An 18,307-nucleotide genomic window follows, 5' to 3' on the forward strand; every position below is an offset into this window, starting at 1 on the left:
GGACAGGCGGGCCTGCAAGCAGGAGGGATTGTGCATCCTTCCTGCTGTTGTCTTCTATATAAAGTACAGGATGTGGCTAAGGCAGGAGGGAGTGGTCATCCCTCCTGCCAACGATCATCACAGGGGATCTGGTTGGTGTGATCTCTGTGTGGGTAGGGTCGGGAATGTGTGTGTTGGGGGGAGTTCGGGTGGCCGAAGTAGGAAGGAGTGGGAATCCTCCTCCTCCTTTTTTTTTTTTTTTGGGGGGGGGAAGTGGGCTTCATGGGGAGTGGCAGCACAACTTTTTTTTTTTTTTTTTTTTTAAATGGGGATAGATATAGTGCATGTTTAAGACACATACATCTGTGCCCATTAAAAAAGATAATCTTCCTGTCCTGGACAGCTGAGCGGCAGGAGGCTGTTTTAGGGCTTCCCTTGCAACTGAGTTGTTTGGGCTTTCCTACCAGTTCTGTGCACGTCAGTTGCTTTTCCAACGACTGATGGGGTGGGATTACGGCAGACCTCCATGAAACTCATTTGCATGGAAAGACGTTTGAACATCAATTGCCGATTTGAAATTGGACAACTTGTTGGCCCCACTGGACCCACTGGATTTTAAGGACGATTTTAGTGCATCCAGGCCTAGGTCCTAGAATGGATTTAGAAGAGCATGTTATGTTGACTTGCAATTTTTCATACTGCTTTGGGACTCTGGGGATTCTGCTGTCAACAATTCCAGAAGATGTGTAGATGTAGCAACCTGAACAATTTGGATGGGCTCTTGGCAGAATTTGATGGTTAGAACCCAATGCATCTTTTTTAATTTTGTGCACACAATTTATTTTTAATTAAATTGTGAAAAATTATGTTATAGACTTGGTTCCTTTATTTTGTACTTCTACTATATACCTTAAACTGATCAGCATTTCCTTTAGTAATCAGAAATCAGTCTGCTAATGCTTATGTTTTATACTGATCGTATTTTAGAATATTTATTCTTTCTTTATAGCTTACTGGAGGTTTTGGCTGTGTGTCAGTGTTGTGTACGAACTGTTCCTCATCTTCATACTTTTTCAGGTGAGACTTTTATCTCAAATGAATCATTGGTGCTGTATTACCTGAAAACCAGCATTAGGAATAGATTTTAGAAAGTTTTCTTTTGATAATGATGTGCAGCTGTTTTTCATACAATGCATGTGCAGAATATTACTAGATATTGTAAGCACTATAAGCCATATTCTTTATATGGCACAAACTAGAACGGTGCTTAACTCACTGCACATACCTTTTTATAGAATCACAATTAGGGTTGGTGTGAGATGCATAACTTGGGTGCAGGTGTTTAGGCCTGGTTTTAGCTGGTCTAAATGCTTGTACCTAAGTTAGGCGCACATCAGCCATATTCTATAACAATGGGCTAGATTCACTAACCTGCCCGAATTGGAACAATCCGTTTCCGATTCGGGCAGGTCTGACAAATTCAGGAACTTAAAATATGCAGATGGTGGGTGATCGGAGGAACGCCCCCATCTGCCTGCACGGATCACACATGCCCGATCTGTGCGCATGCTCAGAACTGTCTGAGCTGCGACCTTTTTTTTTTTTTAACTTTAAACTTTTGCGAGCCCGTGGGCTTAACCCACTTCGGGTTAAAACCACAGGCTTGCACAGGCAGCCAGGGCAGGCATGTTCGGGGCCCGACTCTCCTGCTCCTATCTGGCAGCGGCAGCCTCTTCCCTCCTTCCTTCAGTGCGAGCCCGCGGGTTTAAAGCTGGTGCTGCACTGCGGCATGCAGTCCCACTTTAAAACCACGGAAGGGCGACAGAGAGCAGGAGAGTCAGGGCGAGTAGGCAGGAGAGATCAGGGCAGAGCAGGGCGGCATTAAGCTCGTTTCTGCATCCCCACAAGTTCATTGGAAATCTCCAGTGCAGGGAAAGGGTGGGAGAGTTGTGGTAGGCAGGCGTGTTCGGGGCTGACAGGTTAGAAAGCAGGGCGGCAGAAGGCAGGTCAGTCGCAAAGGGCTTTCAGCAGCTGTTACTTTTTTTTGATCGGCCAGCCCAGTCGGTGTTGCAGGGTTTTGTTTAGTGAATCGTGTCCCTGCCTACTTTGCATGCCGTTGCCCTCATTTGCACGCGCGGATCAGAGGATGGTCAGCAGAGAGGTAAGTGAATCGGGCCGGGGTCGCAAACCGATCGATACACGATCGGTTTGCTTTGTGAATCTAGCCCAATGTGCCTAACTTTTAAGAATCCCGATCTTCCCCTTTCAAATTCACTTTCTGAAGTGTGTGTGTATGTATCTTTTAGTCTCAATTAGCATCAATTACGAGGTGTTAATTTCCAATTATCAGCACTGATTAGCCTAATTTATCAACTAAATTGTGCACATACATCAACTATTCGCACAATTGTACACATACAATTTAGGCAGCATAAACAGAATTTAGAGGTATGTGTCTTATTTTTTTTTTAATGCGCATGTGATAAAAAAATTGTACTTTAAAAGCAAGATAGGCTAAGGTATAACTATTTAACTTTCAAGTTAGATGTCAGAAGCTTAGACCAGAATAGAAAGTAAGGAGAAATAATTTATGTAAGATGTGTGAATTTTAGGGTATTCTTTCTATAGTAAGCTGGTTGGGGGGGAATTATTTTGGAAATATACTAAGAATTTAAGAAGTTGGGGGCATGGAGGGGGAAAGCTAACTACCCATAAGATGAAATAGCATTCAGTTCCGGAAGTAAGCCTCACAAGAGGGCCATACTGTGTGGTATAACAGTGCAATTTACATAAATTGTGTGGTTGAAAGCTATGATTCCAAAGCAATAAATTTCTTAGTATGGTTTAGTCTGAATCTTAAATTATCATTACTTGCATCCAATAGTATACCCTGTTTAATCTAGATAATGTGTCTGAATTTTAATTTTGTCCATTTGAATCTTTTGAAGCACTCGTACTCCTGGTGTAATTCTGCGCTACTGCACAATGCAGAATTTGCACAGAATTCCCCAGGGATGCAGGAATTACCTGAGGTCTGCGCAGATTTTGGTGTTGGGTCAGCTATCCCTTGCTGCAGACTGAATTGCTGCTGGCAACATCTTCAAGCAGCCTGTTTGGGGGCTGCAGGCTTCCTTCTACCGCTGTCCCACACTTGATGTTGCTTCCTCTTTTTCGTCGGGACTGCGATCAGCATCGTAGAGCTAGTGGACAGGAATGCTGGATTGAGGACAGTGGGGCGAGAGTGAAGGATGCTGGCTGGGGGGACAGGGGTGAGAGAGATGTTGGCTGAGGGGACAAGGGAGATAGATATTCTGGCTGGGGTAGCAGGGATGTGAGAGATGTTGGCTCTTTGTTTTCTCTAGTATAATTTAATTGAAATACTGAATTTTACTGAAATTCTGGCTGATAATTAGCAAAAATATTGTTTAAATGTTGCCAAATAAACATGCAGATTTTGTGCGCAGAATTTTTTTTTTATTATTTTTTTGCACTTGGCTTGTTCAGTTTTCTTGATAGTAGAGGGGATATATGTGAAGGGGAGGGGAGACAGGGGTTTTGTTGGTCTGTGCTCTGTATATTTGTATTTATAAAAACACAATTGTTCAGAATATTGTTTCTTTTTATACTTTAATAAAATACGTTCAATATAAAATCATAATTGCGGCTTGTACAGATGGGATCAGATGGTTTGCGGAGATGGGGCGTAAACGGGGTTTTTAAATTTTAGTCCTAGTAGTTTGCCGGTCCATAAAATAATTCTTTTATTTCTGCCGGTCCACGGGTGTAAACAGGTTGATGCTGATGATACTCTTGTAGTAGTTTTATTTGGTTAGTTGAGCAAATCTCCTGAAGCCCTATCTTCAGATATTGTTGCATGTCTTAACATCTAAGTAACTATTTTCAATAATTCTATTTTTCAGACAGTTCATGATGGGAGACATTTCATGAAATTCATAGATCCAAAACTAGGAGTTGCCTTGCCAGAAAGAGACTATGGTGGAAATTGCCTTATATATGATCCAGACAATGAGACTGATCCATATCACAATTTGTGGGTAAGAATTGAGTAAATAAATCTGCCATTCTTTATAACATTTAGAAGAAATGTAATATCTGACAGTACAAAAGATATGTGCTTTGCTGAATTGATCAAGCGGATGCATATCTAGTTCAGTGATTCCCAAATTGGGTTCCTTGAACTCTCTTCAGGGATTCCTCAGAAAAATGTAGATTCTAAAATCTGTTTTTGTAAACATATGTTCATAGAGACTGAGGGTCCTTCAGAGTATGAAAAAATATTTAGGGTTTCCCCCAAGGTAAAAGGTTGGGAATCGCTAATATGTTTAGAAGTTTAGGTATCCCTGGTTAATTGTTTCCCTCACTGAGCAGAAGGTGAGAGGCTCAGCATAAAATATGTGAATTGGCGAATCGGGCAGCTCTAGTAAGCAGTCACACTGACTCGCTTCCCCCATTCATCTGCTAACAGCCTCTGTGACCTCTTCATATTCGAGTAAATTCTTAAGCTATTTTGCTTAAAAATCCACACACACCCTTCTCTTCCCCTTACCCCTATACCAAATCAGTTACAGCTATGCCGTTTTCTTCATTTGCATTGACTTTAGGAGACAGAAAGTTTCAACTAAAAAATAAAATCTAGTTGACTTAATCTGGACTGCTTTTATTGCTAAAAATAGCGAGGAATTTAAAAAAAATGCATTGAAAATGTTTCAAAACATGTGCAAACAGCTTGTTTACCATTTCATACAGACTAGATGAAAAAAGCCTTGACATTTTTTTGGATGCTATGTTACTTGTGTATGGTGGAGGAAGGGGAAAACCCTTTTTTATTTTTTAAAATAATAAACAAGCACCTGGCTTTTGAGGCTAATCACACTTTATTTTTTTTTTGCATTCTAGGACAAAATGGATGGGTTTGTTCCTGCTCATTTTCTTGGCTGGTACATAAAGGTAAGCTAGGCTTGTTTGTGTATTTATCTTCTGATTTGTAAGCTGCTTTGAATTTTCTTGCTGGAAAAACATGAGACCTACAGTTTCATTAAAGTGTATAAAAAATCATTTTCCTCCGAAAACTTAGGTTCATAGCATAACTATACAGTTTAGGGAGATTTCTACATTAAATGTAAATCTGGTTTTGAATTCTTGCCTAAATCATCCTTTTGAATTATTTAACTCGGATGATTTTATCTGACAGAACAAATGGTGTTTTAACTCTTTCTTAAAAGTAGTTTCAAGTTTATTAGGATTTTATATACCGCCTATCAAGGTTATCTAAGCGGTTTACAATCAGGTACCCAAGCATTTTAAGCTGTTTAAGAGCCAGCGACAGCTTGTTCCACTCAAAAGGGCACTATCAATCCATGGGTATGAGCAGAGTGTAAGTTTCTTGGTGGAACATAAGCTTGAAAACAATTTTGTAAATACCATGAGACATTCGGATACAGATTCACATAGACTATCAACTACATCTTCATATGGTATTCTGTGGACAACCGGTTCAGGGACACAAGAGAAGAACACACAGAAGGTAGGGGTGGACCAAGAACTTTCCTGCACACAAGTGTAAAATATAAAGCGCTTGTGTTTCAGCACTTGCTTCAAAAGATGTCAAAGAGCAGAGTCTGCATCCGATAGTACTCGCAGCACTGACAGTTTTTGGTTTTCTTGCCTTTCTCTTTAGAATATTGTGGGTACTAGCAGATGCAGACTCTACTCTTTGACATCTTTTGACATAATTATCCAACAGCATATTGGTGACCCCTGAAGCAGGTGGCTATCTGCCGAAACACAGTTGCATGTCAGTCTTTTATCTGTCTGTGCTTTGCTAATATACGAGTGCTTTATATTTTACACTTGTGTGCAGGAACGTTCAGAGTTTTGGTGACCCTTGAAGCAGGTGGTTATCCACTGAAATATGGCCCCATGTTGAGTCTTATCTGTCGGTGCTTTATATTCTACATTCATGTGCAGGAAAGTTCTTAGTCCACCTCTAATTCTGTGTGTGGTTTTGCTATGTTGAGGCTTTTCTCTTTCCTTTGTACTTTTTTTTTTTTTTTTGCACACAATAAGGATACATGTTCAAACCTAGGAATCCTAACAACAATTGCTGAATTTTGTACCACTTGCAGTGAAATGTAGACAAGAAATTGGTAGTCCCATTTATGATATTGCAATAATCCAATCCTGAAAGGACCAGCAATCGAAAACTTAACTAAAATTCTACCTTGACAAAAAAGGACATTATTTACTAATTTATGATGGATTTTACTAAACAGCAGTAGAGATTTCTACCGCGGGCTGGTGAATTAAATGCTCCAATGCTCAAATTCTCTGCTACTCATAGGAATTCTAACCCGCCGGTCCATGGTAGAAACCTTTACCGCCGTTTAGTAAAAGGAGCCCTTAATAATTAGCCAGATGTGATTGGCTAGCAGTCTTCAGTCAACAGATGAAAATTCTTAAACACAAATGGAGTCATGAAAATTGTGTTATACATTACTGACTACTATATAATCCTTGGTGCAGACACTTGAATTGATTGAACATGATAGTTGCAACATAAAATTTGTTTTTAAGTGTTTCTTTGTATTTTCTTCCTCTTCCTTTTATTGACTTTTATTTCAAGACATTAATGATACGGGATTGGTGGATGTGTATGATCATTAGCGTGATGTTTGAATTTCTTGAATATAGCTTGGAACATCAACTGCCAAATTTCAGTGAATGCTGGTGGGATCATGTAAGTATTGGATATTACTGTATGCTTTAAATCTAAGTTTTAAATGCAAGAAGAATATGTGAAAAAGTTAACAAACTTAACTACACAGTCATTGGCCTTTTAATGCTCATTTCTTTCTAGTGTTCAAAAGAATAAAATTATAAGGACCAAGGTCCAGATTCTCTAAACTGTGCCGTTGTCGGCATCCGCCTTAAAAGCAGCTGCTGATTTAAAATGTCAATCATGCAATGGTGCCGTTTACAGAATCACGCTTCCAGCAAAGGTAGGTGCCAGAAATGTGGGCCAGGGTTTTCAAAGCCTACATTTCTGGTGCCTACCTTTGATGTGAATAGCGCCTAATGCCCCTTCCAGTGCAATAGGGATGGTATGCTGAACCAAGGATCTTCCATCCGCTCCCGTGAGTCAATTGCAAGAGATACTGATCACAGTTTTCAGCACCACCTCATTCTCCCTTATCTCTGCTGCCCCAAGTCAGTTCTTTCTTTTGTAAGCGAGCCTGCAGGAACAACTTTGATCTGCTCTATCTTTAATAAGAACATAAGAACATAAGCAGTGCCTCCGCCGGGTCAGACCATAGGTCCATCCCGCCCAGCAGTCCGCTCCCGCGGCGGCCCGAACAGGTCACGGCCTGTCTGAGTCACCAGAAGAATTATAAGATCTGACATTACCAGATCTATTCAAAAATTTAAATTGTCCTTTCCTACGCTGAAAGGGGTTACCTACATTGGCAAATTAGGGAAGTCTCAACTTTTCAAAATTACTGAGCTGTGGAATTATTTTCCCATTCACCTGCGTGATCTGGGCTCTTTCCAACCATTTCAAAAATATCTGAAAACTTGGCTATTTTCAAAGTGTTGCGGGCCCAGGCATTAGTGCGCTTGTGCACCGAGGGCCCTGATAATCAGCAGGCAGCCATCCACCAACCTCCACAATTTAAAGGTACTGCCCGGGGTGGGGGTATATTTGCTTCATAAGATGCATCCTTATTTCCACCCACTTTTTTTGGGAAAAAAAGTGTGTCTTAAGGAGCGAAAAATACGGTATTTGTTGTTTCTTGGGGTAATAGGGTTAGTGGTTCCATTGGGCATTCAAATTTATATCATATTTTTTTAAAATTCACTTTCCTTTATACAGACTCAAAACTCTGGGCTAATCTGTTTTACTGTAAATAGTGTTATCAAATATTCAGATAACTTCTAGGAGCACATGAATCTGTAGCAAATTCTCAAGGGTTGGTTTACCTGTAAGCACATAAGTAGACCTCAGCCCTGTCTATAAGTTACTTGTTCTATGTAATCAGTTGTTTTAACATGCCAATTCAGGTTAATGATGCCTTGTGTTGGAAGAGAATGTGCATGGTTCACATACTTAAGGGAAGCCAGGGGATAAAGCCATCATTGCAGATTGCTGCGATATTCCTTGCTGGCCATGAAGACATTCTTAAGATTAATGCATATTTAACTTGTTTTTTTGCACATGAAGTTTTGATCTACCTTTCAGTGGATAATGGATGTACTGGTGTGCAATGGCTTAGGAATTTACTGTGGAATGAAGACTTTGGAATGGCTTTCCATGAAACCCTATAAATGGCAAGGACTTTGGAATATTCCTACCTATAGGTATAGTACTTTCTAAAACTTATACAGCAGAAGTACCAAAACGCAAACAGATTTTTCAGTTTAATTCAGCTGAGCAAAGAATGACATCATTGAACCTAGTGAGAGAAGGAAGCTGCCTGCCTTGAAGCTTCAACCAGATTTGAGTGCACAGTGACTGTGGGTCTATAAGGAGCTCTCGCTACCTTTGCCATTGTTGACAGATATCCCTTTGAAAGTTTCAAAGGGGTATCTGTCAACAATGGCAAAGGTAGAGAGAGCTCCTTATAGACTAATTTATTGAGGCATGAGCTTTTAAGGACCAGAGTCCCATCACCTCAGATGCTGCTGATAGTAGGCTCTCGTCCTCAAAAGCTTGTGCCACCTGCCTATGCCATTTGTGTGGAAATGGGAGTGTCTTATGGGAGGAGCTGAATAACACTGGTGGATTGGGAGGGGGGGGAGAGGTTCATGACCACTTGACTCCAGGTCATAATCAGGGTATGATCAACTGGCCTTATCAAATGTGATTATTTATATACATTCAGGTACTTTATCATATTTCCCTATCTGTCCTGGTGGGCTCGAACTCTAGGGTACCTGGGGCAATGGGGGGGATTAAGTGCCTTGCCCAGGCATTTGAACCCACAATCTCAGGATACTGAAGCTGTCGTTCTAACCACTAGGCCACTCCTTCCTCCATGGGCAATTATTTAAATGTGTAATGTCTTAAGCAATTTGTAAAAGTGGAGGGGTTTTCTAGCAAACATCTCAACTGAAAGGCTGAGTAAGAAGAGATTACGTGAAGATAGATATGTCCTAATATATTTGTTTTAATGTTATACTTTTTTGGCCAGTGTCTAAACTTTCATGCTCATTGTATTTCTGATCACCACAAAAGTTCTTCAAGTAATAATTTAAAAAAAAAATTAATTATTAGTCGTCAACTCACAAGGGGCACATCAATATCTTGTATAAAATTTTCTCAATGTGAAGTCATAAACTATGAGAGCAAAATGCCTGGAGGTCAAAAAGCTCAATTGCTTTTAAATAGCCTAGACTGAGATAGTGGCTTATTTTTGCCAACTATATGCCACATACCATCATTGGGCAACACGTGCATATGAAAATGCATTAAAAGTGACCAAAATAATTTTAATTAAGTCAATAAAGTGTGTTCCCTGGAAAAAAACGTGAACGAAGCATGAAAAAAAGGACTTACGTTGCCATGGTGTTCAACTACCAGTATGCAAAAACTGGACAGGTTGGTTCTACTAAGCTTGGTTTCAGGAACCCCTATTGTATAGCTTGTATCAAAATTGTTGGTGTGAAACAAACATTGCCACTAAACGATAGAATTGCAACTGCTTCCTGCAGGAGAATAAAACCTAGATCAGCACACCTAGCCGATTCCATCAGGCAACCTCAGGGTCTTTGCTAAGGTAGTCACTTCTGAGGAAAGAGGAAGTTGCATCATTGGAGGCAAACCAACCTAGCAAGGACCTTGAGGCTGCCTGATGGAATTGCTAAAGTAACAGCTGCTGTGTGTGTAAGTTAAAAGCACAGTGAGCTGCCACTGCTAGTCCGGGAGAGCTGGGGAGAGAAAATAATGGTGGGAAAAGGAAGCTATGCAACGGCAGCAGGAGGGTGGGAGACTTACAGCACCATGCTGCACATACCCCCTGACAATAGTGCACGTACCCCCTGGGGTACATGTACTGAGTGTTGAGAACCTCTTTTAGAGGAAGTATTTGTGCATACTTTTGCCTTGAAAATTGCCTTGAGTAAAAAAAAAAAAAAAGTATCTGTAAAAACTTGCACTTCATTTTTGTGTTGCTACGTCTGAAAACGTAAAACTATAAATGATAATGATCTTCCCAGCCAAACCCTGTTCCTGGGAATCCCTGAACAATTCATGGAAAATCTCAATGTAATAAAATCGCATATACTTTTCAAGTGTTTGATTGTTATCAAAGTAAAGTGTTTTTGAAAATTGCTCTGTTTTCTTAACATAGTCAAGATGTCCGTTTTCTGCCAAGAAATCTAACTTTACTACCTTTCTTTATCTGCAGAGGTAAGATGAAGAGAATTGCCTTTCAGTTCACACCTTATAGCTGGGTTAAATTTGAATGGAAACCTGCATCCAGCCTTCACAGATGGTTAGCTGTCTGTGGCATCATTTTTGTAGTAAGGAAATTATTCTTCTTTGAAATTACATGATATTAAGTCACTTCCTGTTGAAATTTCAATTGTCATTGAGTAATTTCATATTAAAGTATTTGTAAAAGCAAATATATCCTACCTTTTTTGAGGCAGCTGTAGAGTGATGGAAAGTCATTTTGTAGGCTGCTGAAATGTATAGATTTGATTGCATGAGTGGTTCTTTTCCAGTATGAATAGTTAATCTATGGAATTTAAAGGCTTAAATGTGTACCCTGTAACAGCGATTCTCAAGCCAGACCTTGGGACATAATCAGCATGTCTGGTTTTCATTATGAAAATCCACAAGGTAAACTTGTATACATTATATCCATTTTTGTGCAGTTTTGCCCATGAATATTCTGAAAACCTTAACAAGTTGGATGTGGTTTAGTTGAAAAAGTAAAGTTGCTTACCTGTAATGAGGGGGGTTGTCAGCCACCCAGCCAGCAGGAAAAATGCAGTCACATTCATGATGCCCAACTCTATGTATAGTTACTATTCTGCAATTAGCCTTTTGAAGGCTTGCAAGCATGCGCGAAGTTTCATGCATTGGCTACCTCTGTCATTGTTCCTGAAGTAAGTGTATAGTTAATGCATTTCACCAGCATCAAACCCCCAACGGTGGGTGGCATAAGTGTGGACGTATGTCTTTGTTATCTAGGGAGAACCCCTGTTGCTGGCAATGAACTCCATTTTTTCCATCAACAAGCAGGCAATTGCTGTCTCATTGATTGCTAAGCAGAGTGGATTGGGAACCTGGGATTTTAAAAAAAAACCCGACTTAGCTAATTGGAGTTGCTTTGGTGCACAAATAATTGAGCAGAAATGCTATGGAGTACTAACTGCCCACAGAGTTGTTAAGATGCAAAGAGTTGTTGGGGAAACCATAGACTGAGGACCACTTATATGGTTTGTGAATATTTTCTCTAGAGGCACAGGAAGTATATGATGGATGTTGCAAGATCTCAGTGTTTTTCAAAGCAAGACCCAGGGGCCAGTGATGACCTCCAGAGACTTCTGCCCATCCCCCCAATTGTCTGTCTGTCTCCTCTTTTTTTTCCCCTACTACTCTGTCACTCTACCTAGGCTCAAGAGAGAAAGGGGAGGGAGGATGTGTGGGGGTTGGGGAGGAAGGAGCGACATGAGATGGATTCAGCTAATGAATGGTAAAATGCAAGCTGGTCTTTTTGATTCCTTGCTCAATGTAGAGATGGTATGCTTGTATTTTGTTACCTCAGTATCTGTGGGGCACTTGCTGAATGGCTTTGCATCCTTTTCTGCTATGACTTAGCTAGAACCAGTACACTTGGCCTGGCTTGGGAGCAGGCAGGCAAGTAGGTGTAAGCTAAGCAGGTACAATCCTATGGAGATGTAGTATCCAGCTAAAACAAAGCTAGAGAGGTTCCCCAGACTGAGCAGTAGCCCTAGTGATGAGCATGGAGTAAGCCTAATTGCAGTACATTCTTTATTGGTTAAGAATTCATAATACTCAAATACTTTTATAATAGAAATGTAATCTAGTAGCAACATAGTAGATGATTTTAAAAGACCAGGCTATATAGTCTGTAATGCAAAGTACCCTATATACTCAAATATAAACCAACCAGAATATAAACCGAGGTAACCTTTTTCCCCACCAAAAGGAAAAAAGGGTGACTCGAATATAAACCGGGAGGGTGTGTGTGTGTTAATATTCAAGTGCCCTGCCAAGCTCTGCACCCAGCCCCCCTCGCACCCTGCTCTGCCAGGCTCTGTACCCTGCCCCCCCTCCCAATGCCTTACAAACCTCCATCGGGCCTGGTGTAAGACCTGGTGGGCCAGGACAGAAGGGATTCCTGTCCCGGCCAACTCTTAAATAAACAACACCTCCCACCCCACCCCCACCCTCCGAAAACAAAGAACTTTAACCTCCCTCCTGCTTCCCCAGCATTCCTTTCAAATTCATGATAGTCCAGCAGTGAACTGGGGCAGGAGCTGTTTCTGCCCCGATTCACCACTGGACCACCAGGGATTTGAAAGGTACACCGGGAAGGCAGGAGGAGGTTAAAGTATTTTGGGTGTTTTTTGTTTAGTTTTGCTTTTTTAACGAGTCGGCCAGGATAGGAGATAGGACGGATCCCTCCTGCCCCAGCCCAACACTGGACCACCAGGTCTTGTAGCAGGCCAAGTGGAGGCCTGCAACAGGTCCAGTAGGGAGCGGGTGGACGCTGATCTGAATATAAATGGAAATCCCACCCCCATTTTTTGGCCCTAAAATCACTTTGTATATACAGTATTTCTGTATAAAAGTACAAATTCTGGATTCTTTAATCTTATGTACTGCCAAAGTGAATAAACAATTCTAGATAGCTCACAACAGAAATAGACATTGTCAGTGATGTTACCCCTATGTATAATCTATCTAGCTTCTTGTCTTTGTAGACTGTGATTGATATCACACCTCTTAACAGTATTAATCATGTTTCCTTAAAGATTGATCACAAGTTCTTTCCAAGTTATAATTGATCAAAGTCATACTTGGTGGCTTTAATATGAGTACAATATCATGCTTAGTGGCAAACTTGTAATTTTAAAAAATAGTAGTGATCTAAACATATGAAATATGTTTTTCTGTATGGCTTTCTTAAGTATAGTGAATGAAAATACTGTTTCCTTTCTCTAGTTTTTATTGGCAGAATTGAATACTTTTTACCTAAAATTTGTCCTCTGGATGCCACCAGAACACTACTTGGTCTTATTGCGACTTGTCTTTTTTGTTAATGTTGGAGGAGTGGCTATGAGAGAGATCTATGATTTCATGGATGATTCGTAAGTAAATGTATCCATATGTTGCCTCAATATAGTAGTGTTTAGTAGACGGAAAATTTTGTATAGATCGGTGGTTCTTAAACCTTTCTTGGGAGACCCCCTTTCAGTGGGGTTTTCAAGATATCCCTAATGAATATGCATGAGGCAGATTGGCATGCCTGTCACCTCAGTTATATTCAAATATGCCTCATGCATATTCATTAGGGATATCTTGAAAACCTGAATGGCTGGGGGTTCCCTAGGACAGGTTTAAGAACCACTGGCATAGATCTATTTGTATTCTACGCCTAGTAGATTTTGAATTCCAGCTATTGCCTAAAGTATATGGGAATGATTCAGCACTGGAAAGCTTTTTCTGACTTTGGTCCCAATACAACTATATGTTTGTTTAATGAAGTTCTTAAAAAGCACCTTTCAGATGGGAGTCAAGGGGGATGTCAGCATAACAAGGAAAGGAACTACAATTATAGATAGGATAGGGAGAGAAGAAAAAAAGAGGGACAATAAGAAAACTTAAAAAAAATGTTGAATTAATGCAGGCACCAACTTTCAGGTCATAGAAACATGACGGAAGATAAAGGCCAAGTAATTAGGAAGTGCCAGAGAAAATAGGTGTGTATTTAAATAAGACTTAAAGGCAGGATAAGAATGGGCTGATCAGATGATAGAAGGAAGGGAATTCCAAAAGGAGACCAATGTAAACAGCAACTAGTGGACTGAAGCAATGAAGGGGGGATAGAGTCAGGCAGCAATCAAGAGTAGTGAAGTGGGCGAGACAGAACATAGGAGCTGATCAAGCGAGCTAAGTAGAAAGGATTGTTGAAAGGAAGAGTCTTAAAAGCCAAAATTAGCACTTTATTTAATGGCTTCCTATGAGGGTGGGAAGACAACCTGTGAAGGAACGTTATTGGAAACAACTTCTTGAAGGATGGAACATAGAGGGGCCTGAGAGATATTTGCTAGACTTCAACTAAGGTGCACACCACAGTCATGGTAGGGTGTTCAAGAAGCTAAGACCTATTTCTTAAGTTAAAGAATTCTGGATTGTTGAAGTATGTTAAAGGTACAGACATTTTACACTGCTCAAGAGCAGATGTAAGTGATGGGAATTGATGAACCAATATGACTCGGCTGGAACATAACATGTGTCAGCCAGTACACTTGGCCTGGCTTGGGAACAGGCAGGCAAGTGGGTGTCCACTGAGCAGGTACAGTCCTGTGGAGATGTAGTATCCAGCTAAATCAAAGCTGGAGAGGTTTCCCAGACTGAGTAGTGGCCTTTGTGATGAGCATGGAGTAAGACCTATTACACTGGACACCAAATTTTTCCAAAAGTTTTGCTTCCTTAAAACAAGTGATTATGATGGACCCCTGTATCACTTAGGAATTTTGAGAAACGCAATGGTGCTGTGATAGTTCGCCATGGCTAAAAGTGTTTTCATCTTTATTTATTTTTATTTATTTATTTAGATTTTTATCCCGTCCTCCCAATAGCTCAGAACGGTTTACAAATGAACATACACAGTGGGGAGTAACTAGACATATAAGTGGTACAACCACTTACTCAGTGTCCGGTGCATCTCGTTGCAGTATCCAACAAATGGTCAATCAGCATTGATGGATTCCAGTTGCCCTGATATCTTTTTTTCCATAGTGTCAATGTCCTGGTGAAACCTTTTACAATGTTAGTCGTTGACTGCACCAAGATTTGCAGGGAAGAAGACCAAGTATGAATGTAGAAAGTGTATCTTCAGTGACATGTTGCACTTCATGATTTTTTATATGCTATAAGAAGTTTGTTAACCAGCTGAATATAGTTTGATGCTCTGTAACTGACAAGAAAATTCTCAACAACATCCTTGAATGCTTTCCAGGCGATTTTCTCTGGTCCGACTAACAGATTTTCAAATCTCTCATCATTAATGACATGTTTGATCTGTGAACTGACAAAAATGTCTTCCTTAATCTTAGCATCAGTTATTCTTGGAAACGTCTGTCTTAAATAAATAAAACCTTTGCCTTCCTTGCTTATCACTTTTATGAAATTCTTCATCAGACCAAGTTTTATGCGAAGAGGAGGCAAAAATATCTTTGTCGGGTCAACAAGTGGTTCATGTACCACATTTTTCTGTCCTGGAACCAAATTTTTACGGAGTGGTCGGTTCTTTTGAATGTAATGGAACTCCTTAACACGGCTGTCCCATTCCCAAATAAAACAGTACTTGGTATATCCATAATCATTTTACGTAAACTACGTACCCAACTGCTGTCCTACTTATGAGCTGTATGTCCAGTGGACCACACATTGTTTGTGTAGACTATTTTTTGCCAAAATAAATGTTATTATATTTTGGGAATGATTAAGATGATGGCCTTGAAACTATGAGTTCTGATAGTCTAAAGTGGAGTTTTTTATGACCAGTGACACTGAGGTCTTTTTCTCCACCGATTTAAAGTTTTGTGGTTACCTCCTGCATCAGCGATATTTTGAATGAAAATATCTTTGGATTATATTATTTTGACATTCAACTTGTGCATAGAATCTCGGCGAGAGGGAGAATTAGAAGGGCTTGAGCATGCGCAGATGCATGCTCAAAGCCGGCAGAGGCAGAAAGAAGATCTTCAAGTGGCACTGGCACGTCCTGTGGGCTGCGTACCGGTGCCAGACCGGGGGGGGGGTTAAAGTTAAAGGGAGTTAAAGTTGGGCGGGCGGGGGGGGGGGCCTTTGCGAGCGTGGGGGGACAAGCGCCGCTGGCCTGGGGGGCGGGAAATGTATCAAAGCGAGTTTCCATTATTTCCTATGGGCAAACTCGCTTTGATATACGAGTATTTTGGTTTACGAGCATGCTTCTGGAACAAATTATGCTCGTAAATCAAGGTTCCACTGTACTGCTTTTTCATGACTATGGAAAAAGTATACATGAACATCTTGCAATGCCAAAAGTGGACACATCCCATAATAGCTTGGCAGATCCTCTAAGTCAGTGGTCTCAAACTCAGACCCTTTGCAGGGCCACATTTTGGATTTGTAGGTACTTGGAGGGCCGCAGAAAAAATAGTTAATGTCTTATTAAAGAAATGACAATTTTGCCTGAGGTAAAACTCTTTATACTTTATAAATCTTCCCCCCCCCCCACGAAGGTCTTCATGTCCCCCCCCCTTCTTTGCAGCATCCTCCAGCTTCCCCCCTGGCCTCCCGGTCTTAGTTTCAGCTAATTATTGCAGCCTGCAGAGAGGATCACCGGTGCTGTAGCGTTACTTGCAGGCTGCTATCAGCCTCCGCAGCACGTTCCCTCTGCCGTGGTCCCACCCCTCTGACGTCAGGAGCAGGATCGCGGCAGAGAGAACATGCTGCTGAGGACGACTGCAGCCTGCAAGGATCGCTACAGCACCGGTAATCCTCTCTGGAGGCTGCAATAATTATCTGAAGGATAAGAATGGGAGGCCAGGGGGGAAGCTGGAGGACGCTGCAAAGAGCAGGCAGCACTAGTACAGACCGCAGGCTGCAAATTAGTACCTGGTGGGCTGCATATGGCCCCCGGGCCACGAGACCACTGCTCTAAAGGATGTGTTTAATAGATCCTTGGATGACGAGGAGGTTCCACGGCTTTGAAGAAGCCATCGAAAGTTAAGTGCTTTACTCAGAATAGAGCAATAGCAGAGCACAAGGGAATCTCATGATCATAACAGACTCCTAGAGACAAATGTTGATGTCAGAGGCATCTGGCTGTGGTCTAAAACTCCCCAAGAGGCCAGGATTTGCTCCCAACTAATTGTTGGAACTGGTGGTAAAAATTCCTAGTTGAAATATTGACAGGCTGAAATATGTTCATATATTTGTATTCTTTGTCAAATGCTTAATGTATCTAAATTAAAGCCTTTTTGTAATGTCATAGGAATATGCATAAGAAGCTGGGACAGCAGGCATGGATGGTTGCTGCCATCACAGTGACAGAGTTCCTAATTGTCATGAAATATGATCCATATACTATAACTTTGCCCCTGCCTTTCTACGTTGCTCAGTGCTGGATCCTTGGAATCATTCTAGTACTCACTTGGACCATCTGGCGCTTCTTCATTCGGTAAGATATGTTCTTCACCTTTTTAGATAGTGTTGTAGTGTGATAGGGCTACTGATGCATTTTATGCTGTACCTGTTTGATCCCTATCATTCTAATATAGCATGTATACCTACTGATATTTTTCAGTGTTCAAGAAATTTTGTAAAAGTCAAACAGTGAGGTGTTTTTTATTTACAGAACAATGCTAGTCTTAATTCAAAGACGTGCGAAGCTTGAATGGTCTACAATTTGGCAGCTAAGATTTAATGCTAAAAAAATTCAGGGTCTTAATTTAAGATGCAGATACCCAAGGGAGCACTACAGTAAAGGGGGTTGAAATTCCTCTGGGCACAAGAGAGCAGGACCTGGGAGTGAATATATCTAATATTTGGTGGCCAAACAGATGGATGCACAGAGAAAAGAATGGCTAACAGGAAGATAGGTGATAGTGGCCCTGTATATTGAGACTTCATTTGGAGTATTGTATAACGATCCAATTCCACATCTTCAAATAGATATACAAACAAGGTGGGGTTGCTCCAGAGAGCAGTTACTAAAATGGTCAGTAGTCTTCGTTAAGTCTGTTCCCAATGCTTTTGCTTTTTTTTTGTTTGTTTGTTTGTTTTACGTCTGTGGTTATTACATTTCAGCTTGCCTTTCACATCCCTCATGTCATTTTTCATATCACTGATATGGGATTCCAGCTCTGCTGCCCTTCCATTGATGATGGTAACCTCAATCAATCTATATCCAATCTGCTTTTTAACAGGGGTCAGGTTTGCATTCAAGGCTTCCACAACTTTTTTTTTTTTTTGGGGGGGGGGGGTGTTTTGAGAATGCAAAAATTCATGTACCTAATAAGTTCCTGAGTTGCCCACTGCCACCTTGGAGTCTGCTGATGTCAC

The 18,307-nt window shown here is 40.9% G+C and overlaps 1 protein-coding gene across 2 annotated transcripts in view; it reads left to right on the forward strand.

Annotated features, from left to right (window-relative positions):
- PTDSS2 (phosphatidylserine synthase 2) overlaps positions 1-18,307 on the forward strand; it is a 170,583-nt gene that overhangs the window by 42,391 nt on the left and 109,885 nt on the right. For both annotated transcript variants that reach the window (XM_033928021.1, XM_033928020.1), the window contains exons 4-11: positions 989-1,056; positions 3,900-4,034; positions 4,897-4,947; positions 6,623-6,736; positions 8,237-8,355; positions 10,404-10,518; positions 13,196-13,341; positions 17,238-17,423. In XM_033928021.1, coding sequence (XP_033783912.1) covers positions 989-1,056; positions 3,900-4,034; positions 4,897-4,947; positions 6,623-6,736; positions 8,237-8,355; positions 10,404-10,518; positions 13,196-13,341; positions 17,238-17,423 — 934 coding nt within the window. The remainder of the gene's footprint in view (positions 1-988; positions 1,057-3,899; positions 4,035-4,896; positions 4,948-6,622; positions 6,737-8,236; positions 8,356-10,403; positions 10,519-13,195; positions 13,342-17,237; positions 17,424-18,307) is intronic.

Source organism: Geotrypetes seraphini, chromosome 19, assembly GCF_902459505.1.
Source record: "Geotrypetes seraphini chromosome 19, aGeoSer1.1, whole genome shotgun sequence".
Taxonomy (NCBI): Eukaryota; Metazoa; Chordata; class Amphibia; order Gymnophiona; family Dermophiidae; genus Geotrypetes; species Geotrypetes seraphini.